This window comes from Gadus chalcogrammus, unplaced genomic scaffold, assembly GCF_026213295.1.
Source record: "Gadus chalcogrammus isolate NIFS_2021 unplaced genomic scaffold, NIFS_Gcha_1.0 GACHA093, whole genome shotgun sequence".
Classification (NCBI taxonomy): Eukaryota; Metazoa; Chordata; class Actinopteri; order Gadiformes; family Gadidae; genus Gadus; species Gadus chalcogrammus.
The window spans coordinates 29,240-47,986 of NW_026613528.1; the positions used below are offsets into that span (position 1 = coordinate 29,240).

The window sequence follows — 18,747 nt, forward strand, 5'->3', positions numbered from 1 at the left end:
GCACTCCAAGCGTCCTTCCCTGTGTGTGTGGGGGCACTCCAAGCGTCCTTCCCTGTGTGTGTGTGGGGCACTCCAAGCGTCCTTCCCTGTGTGTGTGTGTGTGTGTGTGTGGGGGCACTCCAAGCGTCCTTCCCTGTGTGTGTGGGGCACTCCAAGCGTCCTTCCCTGTGTGTGTGGGGGCACTCCAAGCGTCCTTCCACGGGGTTGGGCACCAAATTAGGCCACGCCAAAGGTACTCCCACAGGAGGTTATTCCTTCCTCCATGGCCTCCTTAAATCGATTGTACTCCGGATACACCGGTAGCCTGAGGACCAGGGAACAGGTATTGGCCGTGGGGAAAAGGGCCGGTCCATCTTCCTCATGGAGGAATTCACAGCAGGAATCCTTTTGAGGCCCATGGCAAACGCCAGAACCGCCCCCAGGGTGAGACTCGTATCTCCATCTGTTAGTACATAAGAGATAACTTGTAAGAACGACCGCATGTGAACATTAACAGGAATTTTACACTGCCTGACATGTGCCAATCTTTCGTCGTCCTTAGTTAAGATAAGATATACTTTATTAATCTCAGCAGAGAAATGTAGGTTATGTTTTATGTTGGTTTAGGTTGCATTTCTCAGATCACAATAGAAATGTTCAAAAGTCCTTGTTTAACCCTAAGTGTGCACTAATAGTGTCATTCTTTCGAAAAAAATATAAAATGTGTTATGCTGGTTCTGTCACAATCGGTTCACTATAATTCCCTACGCAGTGCTGTATTTACAGGTATGCCTAGGTTCACAAATCAAATAGTAAATATTTTTCATGTGTGCATTTGTTCATTCATGCAGAGCTGTAAACAGTCTTGTATTTTTCCTTTGTGTTTTGTGACCCATTATTGTTTGTGAAGACTTAACTTCTACAGGATGCCCCTTTTATATCCATTCATGATAATATCACCTGTTACCAGTTACTAATGTTGAAACAGTTGAACATTGTTGTTTTTTGAGCATTCTACAGCTTTCCTCTTTGGTGGTCCCCTGTTTTGAATTGTGCATCAAATTCAGAATAAGCATATATTAACAAAGAACAATTAGATATATAAGGGTTGTAGATAGAAACACTTCCTTACCCTCCACCTCGATCAGCCAGTCCCTCCAATATATAAGGGTCCTGGCCTCCTTCCTCCTCCGATTGGAGCCCGGCTCAGACAGGTAGGACGTCATGAATGTGGACTCCAACCGGGAGGCCAGCAGCGGCTCAGGTGTGTCCATGAAGACCCCCTTGAGCTCCTCATGGTGGATCCTCAAAAGAGCTAGAATCCCGAAGGTCTCCAACCCTTCTTTGAATCTGTAAAATCAATGAGATAATAGATCATAGAAAATATAAGGTCTGTTGCTCTGAAGCCTGTTCTAGCCTACTCCATTGTACATAATGTGAAGATAAAAATCAATTAGACAAGGAATCCTTTCAATTAATATAAATTTAGATTATTTTGGAACACATGATAACTTTTCACTCCAACACAAAGGTCTCAGTCCATTAAATAGTCAATTCCCAGCTCCACTTACTGATTGAGAGCAGTCAAAATACAGCCCTCTGTGAGGAAGTTGAGGGCTGCCCCCAGCAGCTCATCCCTATGCGGGAGGCTCCGCACAAAGAAAAGGAGCCCATGAGGGAGAGCTCGTCTGTGGCCTCCTCCATAGCCTCCCTGGCACCTTCCACATGTGTGGCATCTGCAATCTAATATCATACATCAGGAACAATAATCATTATTTGGGATTTCTAAGCACTTTCATGGCACAAATTTTCTTCTAACAGTAAAGAATGCGTTGACATATGTGTATGACATAAATCATACAACGAAATTCAACATCAGTACACTATAGATCACACCACACAGTATCTTGACACAAAAACACTTCTCCAAAAAGTGGTTTCAATTAACATTAACCATTTACTTGCCTTTTGGAGCTTGGTCCTCAAATTGTAATCTGTCACCTCTTCCAAAGTGGCAGGAAGAGGGGACAGCTTACAAACCTGTCTGTAGAGGCGCTGTGATAGGAATCTCGGAGAGACCTGCCCCTGCACCAGGCAGAGGGCAATCATCTGCCCCACCAGCCTGTACTGTCCTTTCTGCAATGCTGTGATAAGGGGAAAAGCACAAGGTTATTAAAGTTTGTTGTTCATTTTAAATGCATGTTAAAAACTCTAAATTGCAACGCCCAATACCATAAATTAAATTCAAAGCTTACCAACACTGTTCAGGGCCAGGGTTTTGTTGCCCTCAGGACCTTCAGATATAAAGAAGTTCTGTATTTGGTCGATGAGGAGGGTACAGAACTCTCTGGTCGGTCCCCCCTCAATAAATGATTGAAGAGCCCCCCATGATCCGCTCGGAAAGTCATAGTCACGCTGCGTATACGGCTCTCCCAGGACAGCCACGCAACGGAATATATATATAATAGTGAAATGCCATATTGAGAACATTTAGATCGGGGGACACGCAACAATCGAGGGATGTGGACACCCCCGAATATTGACGGCTATTTCGCACATTTTGCCATCACAATTATAGCCTAACATAACACTGTACTAGACACAAATGTATTTTCCACTAGCTAGTGGTGGTCATTACATTGCAGTGAAACTAGTAAAGACAACACAGCTTTATGTTACGGCGAAACATGGAGGCACTGCAGCTCTAGTCTCGACAATGCGTTACTTTAGTCTGGTATTTCTCTTCACTGATTGGTTAGACAGCCTTCAAACTTAGTGGTCAAGCAAAGAAGAGGGAGGGGCTCGTTCTGCATACCTAATAGCCGGAGTGAATAACTAATAGCCGGAGTGAATGACTAATAGCCGGAGTGAATGACTAATAGCCGCGGCTATTAGTCATTCAAAACCGTACGGAATCCATACGGTTTCCGTACGGAATTCTTGCCAAACCGCACGGAATCCGTACGGTTTCCGTGCGGTTTTGCACTTTTACCGCGCCATTCTAGGGCCGGATTGTGGCCTTCTTGGCTTTCCATGGGCTACCTCCAGGTACCCCCTCCATGCCAGGGCGCCCTGATTTTATGTTTATTAACAGCTCCTCCACCGGGGTCAAGACAATTTGAGTGCCAGATCCAGTCAGCCGACTGTCGGCCTTTTCACGATTGGCTTAAAAAAATGGCTTATTTAAATTTAAACCAATACGATGGTGGGAAAAGCTTACCAGTTTGTATGTTTTTTTTATACTTATAATTTTTCGCAATTCTGGACCCCCCCCCCCCAAAAAACAAAACTCTCCGGTTCTGCACGATTCACGTGAATGACCAAATAGACCAAGAAAACGGCGATTGTCGCAGAAAAGCGACAAGTTTGCAGCTTTGTATATTGAAGTGAATATTTCACGGAGGGGCGGCGCCCTAGCGCCCTCTATTGACCCACCGCCACTGGTTGATATATCTATCATTTGTTCACTGTATTAGCCTACCAAATCACAGGCCTCTTCAACGGTTTAAATCAGACATCCTTTTTTTTCTCACTTCCATTGAAGGACGGTGAATAGTAATTATTATTGGAAGATTGAAACATAATTATCAATAATTAATTCAAAATGTCACTGAATCCGGGGAAGGGGAACATCTTCGTGGAGCTGTGGTTCCCTCTGGTGGTCAGTAACGGGACCTCAGCTCATCCTTTGAATTCTACGTTATACATAACAGCATATCAAATATAATTCACCAACATGTTGGACTGCATCTATTCTATCCAGACAAAACCAGACATCTCAACACTGCATATCTGATTTTATTTGAATTTCTACAGGATAAATAAATAAATACATACAAATGTAATAAATATAACAATGACGTCAGAGAATAATTCAGTTAACATTATCTCTCTCAAACTATTTTTCGGGTAAAAACCTTCACTCATACAGACATGAATATAAATAAATACATAAAGTTGATAAGATAAACAATTAACCGTTCATGTGCCCTTTTAACATATAACAGCAAGGACCATGTTCGATTAGATCTGAATAACAGATGTCTGGGAACCATTTAGTTTCTTCACATGGTTGTTTGGGTGGAGACTCCTCTGTGAAGTTGTGTGTGACGCTTGAGACGACCAGATTGACTAAATGTTTTCCCACACTGTTTACAGTGGTATGGTTTCTCTCCTGTGTGGATGCGTTGGTGTTCCTTCAGAGTATCAGATCTACTAAACGTTTTCCCACACTGTTTACAGTGGTATGGTTTCTCTCCTGTGTGGATGCGCTGGTGTTTCTTCAGATCACCAGATAGACTAAATGTTTCCCCACACTGTTGACAGTGGTATGGTTTCTCTCCCGTGTGGATGCGCTGGTGTTTCTTCAGATCACCAGACTGACTAAATGTTTTCCCACACTGTTTACAGTGGTATGGTTTCTCTCCCGTGTGGATGCGCTGGTGTTTCTTCAGATCACCAGACTGACTAAATGTTTTCCCACACTGTTTACATTGGTATGGTTTCTCTCCTGTGTGGATGCGCTGGTGTACAGTCAGATGACCAGACTGTCTAAATGTTTTCCCACACTGTTTACAGTGGTATGGTTTCTCTCCTGTGTGGATGCGCTGGTGTCTCTTCAGTTCACCAGATAGACTAAATGTTTCCCCACACTGTTTACAGTGGTATGGTTTCTCTCCCGTGTGGATGCGCTGGTGTCTCTTCAGACTATCAGAGCGACTAAAGGTTTTACTGCACTTCTCACATCTGTGGCGTCCGGCTCCTTCTGCTGGAATCTGGCTCGTGCTTTGGACGGTTCCCGGGGAGGCTCTGATTGGTTCTTGATAGGAGGCTGCGACGTATGGGAGGAGACTAGGCTCCACCTTGATTTCTCCACTCCTCAGCAGTCGGCCGTACAGGTCGCCGTGGCTCCTCTTCATGTGTTTGTGGTGGAAGATCTGAGACGTGTAGGAGTACGGACACTCGGGACAGGGGAAAGCCTGTGCTGGTGTCAGCTGGGATTTCCCTCCTAGGAGAAAGAGAGAGTCATATGTATTTTATTTTTGAGAGTGCTGCTGATGGCTGGTTTAAGCAGCCTCACCTGGCCAGAGTCAGGTGCTTTAGGCTTTGGGGCTTGATAAGGCTGCACATCCTAATCAAGCATACCTGAATTTGTATAATTGGATTGTTTTTTTGAAACCTCCATGGTACTGTATATTTTTCATTTAGACATTTTTCCAAGTAAGAATATATTTCCTATTATGTTGTCATCTTTTGTTTATTATATTTAAATTTATGTTAAAACTTTACTATTTCCTGTATAATTTCTTGACTGCTTTGTTAATGTAGATGTTTATTGTCCAAGCTCTTTTGAATTAAAATGAGAGATGTGGTCATGAAGTGCCGCATAGAAACCAAACCCTGACAGAAAGGCAGACCTTAGTAGAGCTCTTGTTGTTCCACAGTCTATCAAATCCGATTCCCAGATGTCTGGCGTATTCGTCCCCATACCAGACCAAGAGCTCTGCTCCTGAAGTCACGAGGCCACAGGATGCGATACAGGAATTCCTCCTTTGTGCTGAAACGCTATTAGGTTCTGTTCCTCTTCATTACGAGCACAATTGACGTACCTAACACACAGACAGGTACGTCAACACACCTTTACAGTGTATCTTCTGCATATGTCATAGCAACACAGAAAATATTGTGGATCTAATCAGATAACAGACATGGAGAAATATAAATGTTATCAATCAAGTAATGTAAGTAAGAAAATTGTGAACATTATTCATGCAGTAGATGGTATAAAAGTGAATAGGGTCCTACCTCATCCAGTTAGAAAGTGTCTCTCTCTTTGCATCAATGTAATCATTGTGTCTGCTCTTGTAGATCTGGAGAAATGTGTTAATCAGACTCTATGCCATCCAATAAACACACAAGCACACATACAAGACTAGATCAAAATAAATGAATACAAACACACTGACCTCCCAGGAGTATCCACTCTCCAGGGCTCCCTCTTCATCGGTCCTGTGTCCTTCGTAGGGTCCAAAGTGTGTTCCAATGGGAAGGCCACCGTCTCCACAGTAAAACACCCCTAGACCGGCCCCAGGGATCCCAGAATCTCTGATCTACCCCACATGAGACAGAGATGGAGAGAGGAGGAGAGTCGTAGAGTGAGAGGAATACATAGAGGGAGGGAGAGGTGGAGGAGGGAGGAGAGATAGAATACAAGAGAGGTAGAGGAGAGCGAGATGGAGACACATGGAGAAGAGAGATGTAGAGAGAATGAGGCAGGGAGAGACAAAGAGAGGTGAGAGGAATGGAGAGAGGAAGAGAGGTGGTGAGATGGAGGGGGGGAGAGGAAGATAAGATATGATAAGAAATGAATGGAGATGAGTAGTTGGGAAACAAGTGAGAAAGAGAGATTTAGACAGGAAGAGGGAGGGAGGAAAGGAAAGAGGGGGTTGGGACAGGGGGGGGGAGTTCAGAGAGGGAGTCACAAAGAGAGGCAGATAGAGGGAAATGGGGGGAGAGAGGGAGAGATAGACGGAAAGCACGATTCAGGAAGAAGAACCATTGGGGGAGAGATATATCCATCTGCTTTGGCAATATAACTGTTCACATTACTGTTTTTATATACATTAGCTGGGCAATGTATTAAACAATGAAGGTTATACCGTCTCATTGACGGTGGAGAACTTTGTTGTGTTAAAGTACGACATCTACCTCAAACCAGCGGGCAGCGTCTTCTTGGCTCTGTCTTTCTCCTCTGACAGCAACGGGGCGATCAGCCACCGAAGACGATGGACCGGGACTCGCAATCTCGAGGAAGAAAGTCCTACACTCATCACGACTGGAGAGAGTTCATTTATTTTATTACGTCCAAAAGAGCTTCAGCTACAAAATCTATATAAATAGGACAGAAACGAAGATTAAAATTGGTTGTGATGAAAAAGAGGTGCACAGAGGAGAGAGAGAGAGAGAGAGAGAGAGAGAGAGAGAGAGAGATTGGAGGAGAGAGTGAGATGAGGGGAGGAGAGACGAGAGAGAGAGAGAGACGGATGAGAGGAGAGAGAGAGATGAGAGCGCCCCTTCAGAAGTAGTTCGTTTATCCCATAGGATTTCCGGTGTCTTGGTAGTAACTCTGAGAACCTTTCTAGGTTTCCTCCCCCTTGAATAAACCTTGCAGACCTAATATGTCATGGAGAACTGCTACACACCACACACACACACACACACACACACACACACACACACACACACACACACACACACACACACACACACACACACACACACACACACACACACAGTTACAGACTATACGTGCACAAAAAGGTGTTATTGCAGTGAAGCAGTGGTGGGATCAGAGCTAACCCAAGGAGACCTCCTCCTGGACTGCAGAGCCCCTCTCTACTCCTCCTCCGGGGGGGTCGATCTCTGGATGAGAAGGAGTGGTCCCTCCAGAGACCTCCTGGTCACTCCACCCCCGCCCTGAGAGACTCTGACAGACAGAACGTCTAGTTAGGAGTACTCCCAGTTTTTTTAATGTGGGTAGGTGCTAGGGCTGTACGGTATGGACTAAAATGTACATCACGGTAGGGCTGGGCGATAACGATTATTAATCGCGATAAATCTCACGTCGATTACGGCGATAAGCATTAGACATAAATGCTCGATATGAAAAAAAGGTTTTTTTTTTTTTTTTTTTTTTAAACAACATTTCTGATGTGGATTTACCTGACAGCCAATGCGGCAGAAATAAACAAAATAGTCAGATCGCAGTTTTGCGGTTAATGCCTAAGTACACGCCCATTACCTGGTGCACACTGTGGCAACCCCACGCCATTGACCAGGGGCCAGCCGCCGCAGCACCGGCCCCGTGGTCGGGTGGTGGAAGGGAGATACCTCCCCCTCCACCCAGCTGCGCTAGAGGGAACATCAACCGGGCCCAGGGAATCAAGAACATTGGGGGCACCTGGGGAACCAGGACAGAGGGGCTTTAAGGGCTGGGCACGTGGCAGACAGGGGGAGAGGGCTGACGAGGAAGAGACGTGCTGTGGAACCGGCGTGCTTTAACGAAACGTTTTCCCCACCAGGAGTAAGCCGGAGGCGTCGGGAGCTGTTTCCCCGCCGACCCCGAGGAAGGGCTGGACGGTCTGGACCAGGAGGTCCCGTGCCCTTATTCCCGATTACGGAAGAACCTTAGTTTATATGATTTCCCTTTTCGTGACTGGTTTTACAATAAAACCCGTTGCACCGCAACCCTGCTTCTTTCATTAATTCCAGAATCCCCGCCGCCGACGAAGGGGGTTGCCACAGTGGTGGAGAATGCAGGCAACGCGATCTCTGGACTTAAACACAACCCAGACCACGATGGAGCACGCCGACCAACCCGCCACGAGGGACGAGGAGATAGACGTCCTACGGAGATGCATGGTCCGAATGGCCGAGCAGCTCGCTCGGGGTCCTGCATTCGCCGCCCCCACGAAGAGGCTGACAAAGATGGGACCGGAGGACGACGTAGAGGCGTACCTTGACGTGTTCGAGCGGACCGCGGACCGTGAACAATGGCCCGCGGACGATTGGGGCCACATCCTAGCGCCCTTCCTGACCGGGGAAGCTCAGCGCGCCTACCGGGATCTCAACCCCCAACAGGCGGGGCATTACCCGACGCTCAAGCAGGCCATCCTCGCCCATTATGGACACAGCCTCCCCGCCCAGGCGCAGCGCTACCACGACTGGAGCTACGAACCGCTCGGCTCAGTGAGAAGCCAGATTTCCCAACTCGTCCGGCTGGCCGAGCGGTGGCTCGTAGAAGGCGACGGGCCCCCCCCTGCTGGATCGTCTCGTCATAGACCGCTGCATCCGATCGCTTCCCTCCGGCGCCAAACGCTGGGCCTCCGGGAACCAGCCCCGAACGGTGAACGATCTCGTGGAACTCCTCGAGAACCATCAAGTAACCCAGCGGCTTTGCGGAGGAACAGCCCCGCCTCCCGGAGGGGGGGAGCCGCGGACCGAACGACGCGGACGAATGACAGAGACCCCGCGCTCCCAGACACCAGTCGTCCGAGGCCCCGCCTACCCGGCTCAAAACATCGTGGCCCGCCGAGGCCCCGCCCCCCCGACTCCGAGAGAGGAGTGGAGGTGCTACACCTGCGGCCAGAAGGGCCACCTGGCCCGCCACTGTCCCGGCGCAGGGGACGTGTCAATGCCCACGGCCAGTCCGTCCGACCAGAGGGGAGGAGCCTGCCTCCGCACCACCTGCTGGTCACACGAGAGGACCGTCTCGCCGAGCCTGCCGGTACGGGTGGGACGGCGCGACACCCATGCCCTCCTGGACTCAGGGAGCGTGGTCACCTTGATCCGGCCCGACTTAGCCTGTGGAACGCCCGGGCAGGACGTGGAGGTGGGCTGCATCCACGGACAGACGGAAACATACCCCACCAACCTCATCACAGTACAAACCCCGAAGGGGACCTTCACGGTCCAGGCCGGGGTAGTGCCCAACCTACCCATGCCCCTGTTAATTGGACGAGACTGTCCCATCTTTGAACGACTGTTGGGGGCGGAGCTTCGCCCACCAAGACCCCGACATCCAAGGACGAGACCGCGCCAGCTACGAAGCCGACCCGTCTACATGGCAGGCCATCCCCCACCATCCCCGACTGACTCCGACGAACCTCCGCAGAGACCCGCGAGAGAGGTAGGACGCCGGCCTCACGCCTCGTCCACGGAATCCCTTCCCCCGGGGACACCGGGCACGATGACCGCCTCCGAGCCGATACCTCCACCAGAGGAGAGTGAGAGCCCACCCCTCATCGACTTCTCCGACCTCCCCCTGGCCGTTGAGGGACGAGCGGACAGGGGCGGACGGTTCGCCACCGCCCAGCTGGAGGATGACTCCTTAAGACACGCCTGGGGACACGTGCAAACCCACGAGGGACTATCACGGGACTCGGTGAGTTGCCGGCAGTACCCACATTACAGCACACGGGGAGGGTTACTGTATAGGGTAATTCAGAGGGGGGGAGAGGAGGTGGAACAGCTGATCGTTCCACGGTCCTATGTTAGCAAGGTGTTGTACATGGCCCACTCACACCTCCTAGGGGCTCATCTGGGGATGGATAAGACCAGGGACCGGGTGTTAGCTAGATTTTATTGGCCAGGGGTAAAGAAAGACATAGAGGACTACTGCCGAGCCTGCCCCGAGTGCCAACGTACCGCCCCTAGACCGTCCGTACGGAATCCCCTCATACCCATGCCCCTGATCGAGGTCCCCTTCGACAGACTGGCCTTGGACATCGTAGGCCCCCTCCCCAGAACTAGCAGAGGTCACCGCTACATACTGGTCATGGTAGATTACGCGACCCGCTACCCAGAGGCCATACCTCTCCGCGCCGCCACAGCCAAGGCAGTGGCCAGAGAGCTAATGACGTTATTTAGCAGGGTGGGAATAGTTAGGGAGATCTTGACAGATCAAGGCTCCTGCTTTATGTCCCGGGTGTTAAAGGACCTCCTCAGTCTGTTACAGATCCGCCACCTCCGGACCTCCGTCTACCACCCCCAGACCGACGGACTGGTAGAGAGGTTTAATCAGACCTTAAAACGCATGCTAAAAAAGGTGATGGAGGTCGATGGAAAGAACTGGGACCAGCTACTCCCTCACGTCCTGTTCGCCATCAGGGAGGTACCCCAGGCCTCCACCGGCTTCTCCCCGTTCGAGCTACTCTATGGGAGACGACCGAGAGGGCTCCTCGACATCGCCCGGGACGCCTGGGAGAGCCAACCCTCCCCCCACCGCACCATCATCGAGCACGTGGAGCAGGTGCGGGACAGGATGGCGCAGGTGTGGCCCGTGGTCCGGGAGCACCTTGGACGAGCCCAGCAAGCCCAAGCTCGGGTGTACAACCGGGGGGCCCAGCTGCGCACCTTCGACCCGGGCGACCAGGTCCTCGTCCTCATCCCGACCTCTGAGTGCAAGTTCCTGGCCAAGTGGCAGGGACCCTATGAGATCATCGACCGGGTGGGCGAGGTCAATTACCGGGTACGGCAACCGGGGAGACGCAAGACCACCCAGCTGTACCACATCAACCTGCTGAAGCGGTGGCAACCACTGACCACTCCGCGGGATCCAACTCTCCTGACGCTGGCCGCTCGACTGCCCCCTCCAGAGGTCCCAGTGGGGGAGCTGCTGAGCCCGAGCCAGACACAGGACATGCGGGACATGGTGCTCCAACATCTAGATGTCTTCTCAGAGCGACCCGGCAGGACCACAACCGTCAGCCACGACATCCGGACAGAACCGGGAGTCAGAGTCCGCCTCCGGCCCTACCGCATCCCGGAAGCACGGCGCGCCGTCATCAGAACAGAGGTCGCCCGCATGCTGCAGATGGGGGTCATAGAGGAGTCCCATAGCGCGTGGTCCAGCCCGGTGGTTCTGGTACCCAAACCAGACGGGACCTACCGGTTCTGCAATGACTTTCGCAAACTGAACGAAGCGTCTGTCTTCGACGCCTACCCTATGCCACGGGTGGACGAGTTAATAGAGCAACTGGGCCCGGCCCGGTTCATATCCACCCTAGACCTCACGAAGGGATACTGGCAGGTCCCCCTCACCAAGCGGTCCCGGGAGAAGACGGCGTTCGCCACACCAGACGGGCTATACCAATACACCGTCCTCCCGTTCGGGGTGCATGGGGCACCCGCAACCTTTCAAAGGATGATGGACCGGATCCTACGGGCCCACAGAGAATACGCCGCCGCGTATATAGACGACATCGTAATACACAGCAGCACCTGGACCCTCCATCTCCACCACCTCCGAGCCGTCCTGGGGGCGCTTCGAACCGCCGGCCTCACGGCCAACCCCCAGAAGTGTCGCCTGGGCCTGGAGGAGGCCTCCTACCTGGGCTATCAAGTCGGGAGGGGCTGTGTGAGACCCCAGGACGAAAAAGTGCAAGCCATCCGGACCTGGCCCAGGCCAACCACCAAGAAACAGGTGAAGTCCTTCCTGGGACTAGTCGGTTACTATCAGAGGTTCATCCCTGCGTTCGCAACACTGGCCAGCCCCCTCAACGAGCTAACCCGGAAGACTCTACCCGACCGAGTGAAGTGGACGGAGGAGGTTGAGGAAGCCTTCTCCCACCTACGGCAGGCTCTCTGCACCGAGCCCGTGCTCATCACCCCGGACTTCAGCCTCCCCTTCGTGGTACACACGGACGCGTCTGAGGTGGGGCTGGGAGCCGTTCTATCTCAGGTCCGGTCAGGAGAGGAACATCCGGTGACCTTCATCAGCCGGAAGCTCCTGGCCAGCGAAAGGGCCTACTCAACGGTGGAAAAGGAGGCGCTGGCAATCAAGTGGACCCTAGAAAAGCTCCGTTACTACCTCCTCGGTCGGAACTTTAGCCTGGTCACCGACCACGCCCCCCTAAAGTGGATGGCCACGGCCAAGGACACCAACGCCAGGGTGACGCGCTGGTTCCTGGCCCTGCAAGACTACCGCTTCCAGGTGGTCCATCGACCCGGAAGGGCCCACGGTAACGCAGACGCACTGTCCCGAAGGGACGCCTGCCTAGGGCTAACAGGAGGAACCCCCGGCTTGCTGCTGAGGATGGGGGTGTGTGGCAACCCCACGCCATTGACCAGGGGCCAGCCGCCGCAGCACCGGCCCCGTGGTCGGGTGGTGGAAGGGAGATACCTCCCCCTCCACCCAGCTGCGCTAGAGGGAACATCAACCGGGCCCAGGGAATCAAGAACATTGGGGGCACCTGGGGAACCAGGACAGAGGGGCTTTAAGGGCTGGGCACATGGCAGACAGGGGAGAGGGCTGACGAGGAAGAGACGTGCTGTGGAACCGGCGTGCTTTAACGAAACGTTTTCCCCACCAGGAGTAAGCCGGAGGCGTCGGGAGCTGTTTCCCCGCCGACCCCGAGGAAGGGCTGGACGGTCTGGACCAGGAGGTCCCGTGCCCTTATTCCCGATTACGGAAGAACCTTAGTTTATATGATTTCCCTTTTCGTGACTGGTTTTACAATAAAACCCGTTGCACCGCAACCCTGCTTCTTTCATTAATTCCAGAATCCCCGCCGCCGACGAAGGGGGTTGCCACAACACACACACACACACACACACACACACACACACACACACACACACACACACACACACACACACACACACACACACACACACACACACACACACACACACGAAAAAAAAAATCGTGATAATATTTTTTGCAATATCGCCCAGCCCTATATCACGGTAAGATTTGAGGAATAGACGGTAACGGTATTATATCACGGTATGTTAATTGTATCTTCTAATTTTGATATAAATGCCTCTGAAGGGGGAAAAATACTGGAAAGGCATCAAAACCACATCAAAAAAATTAAATTAAAGTTACTTCCATCTCTGAAAAACACTAATGTTTAATAGTATGGATTTGTTTCTCCACTTGCTTGTGGACCTTGCCGTATAGTTTTGGCATCTCAATTTGGCTGAAGTGTGTGCGGGCATGTAACGCGTACCTGGGATCGAGTGTTTTGACCATCTCTTTAAAGCCCTTTCTATCGACATTTTGAAAGGGAACCATGTCCTTAGACAGGTAAACAGTGACAACGTTTGTCATCTCGTTCCACCACTGGCATTTTGTGTTAAGGACTGGCTTTCAAAATGCCTGAGGAAGCAATGTCTGATATCAGAGACGGCTTCCCGCTACCAGCGTCTGTCTCGTACATTGTGGAATGAGAGCTTGTGAAGGGACTATTGCGCAACGCAGGAGCGCTTGCTGCGCGCCTGCGTGCTGCGCCTGCGTGCTTGCGCAATAGCATACGGCCTGAGAAGGCAGTATCGCTGTCAATCTGTCCTTGGGAAAAGTAACGTGGTGCCGAATTGAAAAAGGAACTATGTTTCGTTACCATATTTTCAGTAGTTGCTCGTAACTTTACTTTTTACATGAAAAAGTAGTCAGGGAACTGTATTAACGCATTACTTACTTTGTTACGCGTTACACACAACATTGTCTACCGGTCACACCGGTCTCACGGTAACGTCAAAATCCATACCGTAGCGCAAATTCACACCGGTATACGTTCAGCACCGTTTATACCGTACACCCCTAGTAGGTACCTTACCTCCTAGCAACAATACGTCTAAGGTTATACATCGTGCTGGTGTCATTAATACCCTTAATCCATGAGTCTGCTGTCACACGGACATGAAGCAGGTCTCGTACCATAGAGGACAGGACATGGTAAGGCTGCTGAAGGTGATGTGTGCTGTTTTATACCTGTACAGAAACTGCATCTGACGTACTGGGCTGTTGTAGAGACCCCTGTCTGACTGTTGGTGGCTTCCACACTCGAGCACCTGCTGACATAACTGGCTTTAGGTTAGAATGTAACCTGCTAACTATTACAACTGACTATATGAGTTAGGATGTGACCTATTAACTACAACAAACAGACCATATGTAAGGATGTACTATATTAACTATGACTAACTGACTTAAAGGTAGCTTAGAAGCTATTAACAACGAGGCAGTATAAAACCTATTACTATTAACTTACTATAAGGTAGTATTTAACTTTCTGACTTACGATAAATTAATATTTAACCAAATAACTACTTACTGACTCTAAGTAAGGAAGTATCCTACTCACTACTAAATGACTAAAAAGGTAGTATAAGCTACTAACGACCAATGAAGTATAAAACCTAACTTACATACTATATCTGACTAACTGTAAGTAAGGATGTATGCTACTAACTCCTACTAACTGACTATAAAGTAGTATATAAACGACTCACTTCAACTAACTGACTAAAATGGGTAATATAACCTGCTAATTTACTATGAGGTACAACCTATTGTTAAATATGTTTAGTACAGGTTTTCCTTTTTTCAGATGCAATAAAATCCCTTTAAATCAATAAAACCCCTTTTTGTTGCTATATCTTTGGTCAAATGATTAAGCAGTATAAGCGGGCTAATGTATCTTCAGGGCTTTGAAAGGGATAATGTTCACTGCACATTACTCCTTCCAGAAATGTCTTGTAAATGTCTTTGCACCGGTCAATCCAGAGGTCCAGAGCTGCTCCTCCTCAGAGTCTGTCTCTTCAGGTGAGCAGACTCTCACCTGGCCGGGCTTCTCTCTCCTCATGAAGGCTGGAGCCACAAAGGACAGGCCTGACACACACACACACACACACACACACACACACACACACACACACACACACACACACACACACACACACACACACACACACACACACACACACACACACAGAAACACACACACACACAGACACAAAAGAAGCAGTGATGTGTACAGCAGCACCACCTGTGTCTGTATGTTATAGCAATGTACTCAGTAAAATAGTATTTAAGTATGAGTGGTTTACCAAGAGACGACATAACCAAATGGTTTTCCTTGATCTGCAGGAATCTTTTTTTCTCTGCCATACAGAGGCGGTTCCATTTTGTTGTGGAAAAGTAGGCCCTGATATCCGCAATGTCCTCCTTCAACACAAACAGACAACATAATGTCCAATACTGTTCATCTAACCTTACCACTTCGTAGATAAACAACCTTAACTACAACCGTAACACATTCTAGGTAATACTGAATCTATCAAAGTCAACAGTTGCTATAGAGCAGCCAATTAACTGTTGTAAATCCCACATATTTTGCATAAATAAAGTAATATTGTTCTCCTAAATTGCCATTCTCTCCATGGAGGGGCCCTTTCATGAACACATTGGTCTTATCTGATCGTATTTAATGGTGATTAACTCACCAATGTTGCATGAACAGATGTTTAAAGTATTGATATGGTGTCTCACCTCCTCCACTGAGTTAATCATCTGACTGGTAGGCCTACAGCTTGAGTCCAGATCAAACGTCTAACAATGAAACATAATTAGAACATCTGGGGAAAATGTCGACGGCTAACATCCCTTTGCTGAGTTAATAAGAGTTACTTATTAACGTTGGCGCCGACTAGTCAACACTAGAGGTTACGTTTTGCGTCGAGGCATCGGGGCGTGTGTCGAGTATGTCGGCTCCTCCCCCAGCGAAGCTCCGCTTCGAGTAGGATTCACGTTGGCGAAATGACGTAGGGTGTGACGTTCGAGGCTTCGCCTCGGGCTACTGCTTCGAAATATGGGTTCAGTATTGGCGGGAGATTTCGACTTTAATGGCTATTAAATCAATCACTCCTTCTCAGTTATCATGCAGTGTGGGTCGGCTTAGCTCAGGAGGTAGAGCAGTTGACTTGTAACCGGTAGGGTGCTAGTTCATTCCCCAGCTCCTCCTAGCTCAGTGTTGTTGTGTCCCTGTCACTTTGCTCTTGACAGCTGACTGTCGCCTTGCATGGTTGACTCTGACGTCAGGGTGTCAATGTGTGTATTTACCGATGTAAGTCGCTTTGGATAAAAGCGTCTGCTGAGACACACTTTTGCCAAATGATTTATTTTCTAGCATGAGCTCTGTGCCATTTTATGAATGGCACCCTCACACACATGTATCACTGAAATTACTTCAATTCTCAAATGATTTAATGTTGTATCGGCACACGAAGCAAAAATCAAATTTTGGGTTGGGTTGTCATAATTTCATTCACCACTAGATGTCCCTAGCGTACTCATTTGAAGCTTCGAGCACAAACCACTTTGGTGGTTCATGAGGCATCATCTCGGCACCGCGACTTTCCGTCTCGTAAACGGTCGTTGCCATTTGAAACGGTCGATGCCATTTCCGAACATTTCCGATTGCGTCCGCTCTCCGATCTTGAATTCCGAATGCTTCGTGAAACGGTCGATGCCATTTCCGACCATGTCCGATTGCGTACGCTCTTGGAGTCAGTTAAAAACAGCACAGGGTGGAATGTTTTTTTCCGCTCAGTTGCCGTGAGTAATTATGAAACTATCTATGCCAGTCATACATAATGATTGATTGAATAGAGGAGACCTGGGACAGTTGCAACACTTTTTGCTATAATGGCTCTTTTGCTTAGCAACAATTTGAATTTAAGGGATGATATTTGAATAAAATAAACTTACATCTGTCAGCTATTCATCAATACAATTTAAGGATGATTACCTTAAGTACATTATTCACAGTTGGCCTTTGAATGTAAGATGCCAACAGCAACTGTCCCCGTAAAGACACCCATGATAAAGACTGATATGCTCGGATATAAATAACAATAATCGGGTTAAATAACTTCACATGGTGTGTCTGATGTGTTTCCAGCATTCGTAGTGTTGATCAGCAGATATATAGTCCGCCAAGACGTTGAGGTTGCTTAGCAACCAGAGACTCTGTCCATGTAAGTGAACGGAGCGTTCCCTCTTCGTCATAACTATCAAACCAAACATCCTTCACATTCACCGAGCGAACATTATGAAAGTAAAATGCACATTTCTCGTTAAAAATGTTTCCATAAAAGCATTTAATGGCGTAACTATGTTACTATTTCCACACAGAATAAAGAAAGATGTCGGCCGTATGCTTCTGTCCAAGCTCACTACTCTCTTCCAGTGACGTCGGGTCAAGCTCAACGCTGATTGGGCAACGCGGCTAATCAATTCAAGATCGGAGAGCGGACGCAATCGGAAATGTTCGGAAATGGCATCGACCGTTTCAAATGGCAACGACCGTTTACGAGACGGAAAGTCGCCTCGGCACCACTATTCAACACGATGATTATAGGGATTCTGACCATAAATCACTTACGTCGTCCACTTATGCTTAGTTATGTTAGCCATTATGTTAGCCATTCTTTTCAAAACGCCTCCTCAAGCGTTTTATTAGCAGTTTATGTTGGGTGGGCAGCTGAAAGGAGTCGTACTGAAACAAACGGCTCTGTCACACTAAATTTGTACCGGGGGCAAAATTTGTACCGGGCGCGTCATCAATACGTAATCCAGTCCAAATCTGCCTGGCAACAGATGATCGCGTCGTCCGTTGCCTGGCAACGGACGATCGCGTCGAATGACGTGAACATTCGCGAACCTTCTATCTAGCGATCCGTTATCTGTATTGTGCTATTTCGTCCTTGACCTGCTTTAAACACTCAGTTTACTTGCTAAATTTGATTAAACAATTAAATACAATACAAATATAAAGTAAAAACAAGTGTTATCTGTAATGATATCAACATCAGTTATTAGACCGTCACACGGAGCATGCGCAGTTGGATTGGCGCGCTGCATGTGGATGTCTGTTCCGGGTTAAGAATGTGACAAGGCGCAAGATACATTGTCTGTTTATTAAGGAACACACAAAACATTACATTATTTAGCGATCCGTTAACTGTATTATGTTATTTTGTCTTTGGCAACATGAGCGCGAATGTTTTTTGAAACCTTCCCGGCAACGGACGACGCGATCATCTGTTGCAGGGCAGGTTTGTAATGGATTACGTAATGATGACGCGCCCGGTACAAATTTCGCCCCCGGTACAAATTTAGTGTGACAGCTCCTTGCTATGGACCTATTTTGAAGTGCACGGCTCCATTAACTTCCGAATTAAATTAAATTCCGAATAAACTTCCATTAACTCCATTAACTTCCAAAGTCTGAGATTTGTCCTTTTACTTAACATGAATGGCGTTGAACACGGATATATAACACACATATCATTGAAATAGCTGTAACAGGCACGGACGTATTGATTACCTGAATGATTATGGGAGACCTGCGTAATTTTCATAATATTGTTAATTGTCTAATATTAACATTTCAGTTGCGTTGGTAGGTATTTCATTTTCAT

General features: G+C 48.7%; 1 protein-coding gene and 3 long non-coding RNA genes across 4 annotated transcripts; all 4 read right to left on the bottom strand.

The window, feature by feature from the left end:
- Positions 1–371: 371 nt before the first annotated feature.
- On the bottom strand, positions 372–1,599 carry LOC130378651 (uncharacterized). The gene is made up of 3 exons (XR_008894822.1): positions 1,551–1,599; positions 1,112–1,329; positions 372–442 (listed from the first exon to the last, which is right to left on the bottom strand). It is a non-coding gene; the product is annotated as an uncharacterized LOC130378651 (long non-coding RNA).
- Positions 1,600–3,303: 1,704 nt separating this feature from the next.
- On the bottom strand, positions 3,304–5,499 carry LOC130378647 (zinc finger protein 239-like). Its single transcript, XM_056585363.1, has 2 exons — positions 5,397–5,499; positions 3,304–4,987 (listed from the first exon to the last, which is right to left on the bottom strand). Exon 2 carries the CDS (start codon positions 4,896–4,898, stop codon positions 4,044–4,046), a length of 855 nt encoding a protein of 284 aa, XP_056441338.1. The 5' UTR covers positions 4,899–4,987; positions 5,397–5,499; the 3' UTR covers positions 3,304–4,043.
- A 26-nt stretch (positions 5,500–5,525) lies between these two features.
- Positions 5,526–6,605, bottom strand: LOC130378649 (uncharacterized). The gene is made up of 3 exons (XR_008894820.1): positions 5,946–6,605; positions 5,785–5,849; positions 5,526–5,588 (listed from the first exon to the last, which is right to left on the bottom strand). It is a non-coding gene; the product is annotated as an uncharacterized LOC130378649 (long non-coding RNA).
- A 7,175-nt stretch (positions 6,606–13,780) lies between these two features.
- Positions 13,781–16,668, bottom strand: LOC130378650 (uncharacterized). The gene is made up of 4 exons (XR_008894821.1): positions 15,815–16,668; positions 15,373–15,490; positions 15,038–15,154; positions 13,781–14,334 (listed from the first exon to the last, which is right to left on the bottom strand). It is a non-coding gene; the product is annotated as an uncharacterized LOC130378650 (long non-coding RNA).
- Between the last annotated feature and the right edge of the window lie 2,079 nt (positions 16,669–18,747).

What these genes read in the sequence shown, in the direction of transcription:
- LOC130378647 (XM_056585363.1), bottom strand. Translation starts at nt 4,898, where the DNA reads ATGAAGAGGAGCCACGGCGACCTGTACGGCCGACTGCTGAGGAGTGGA.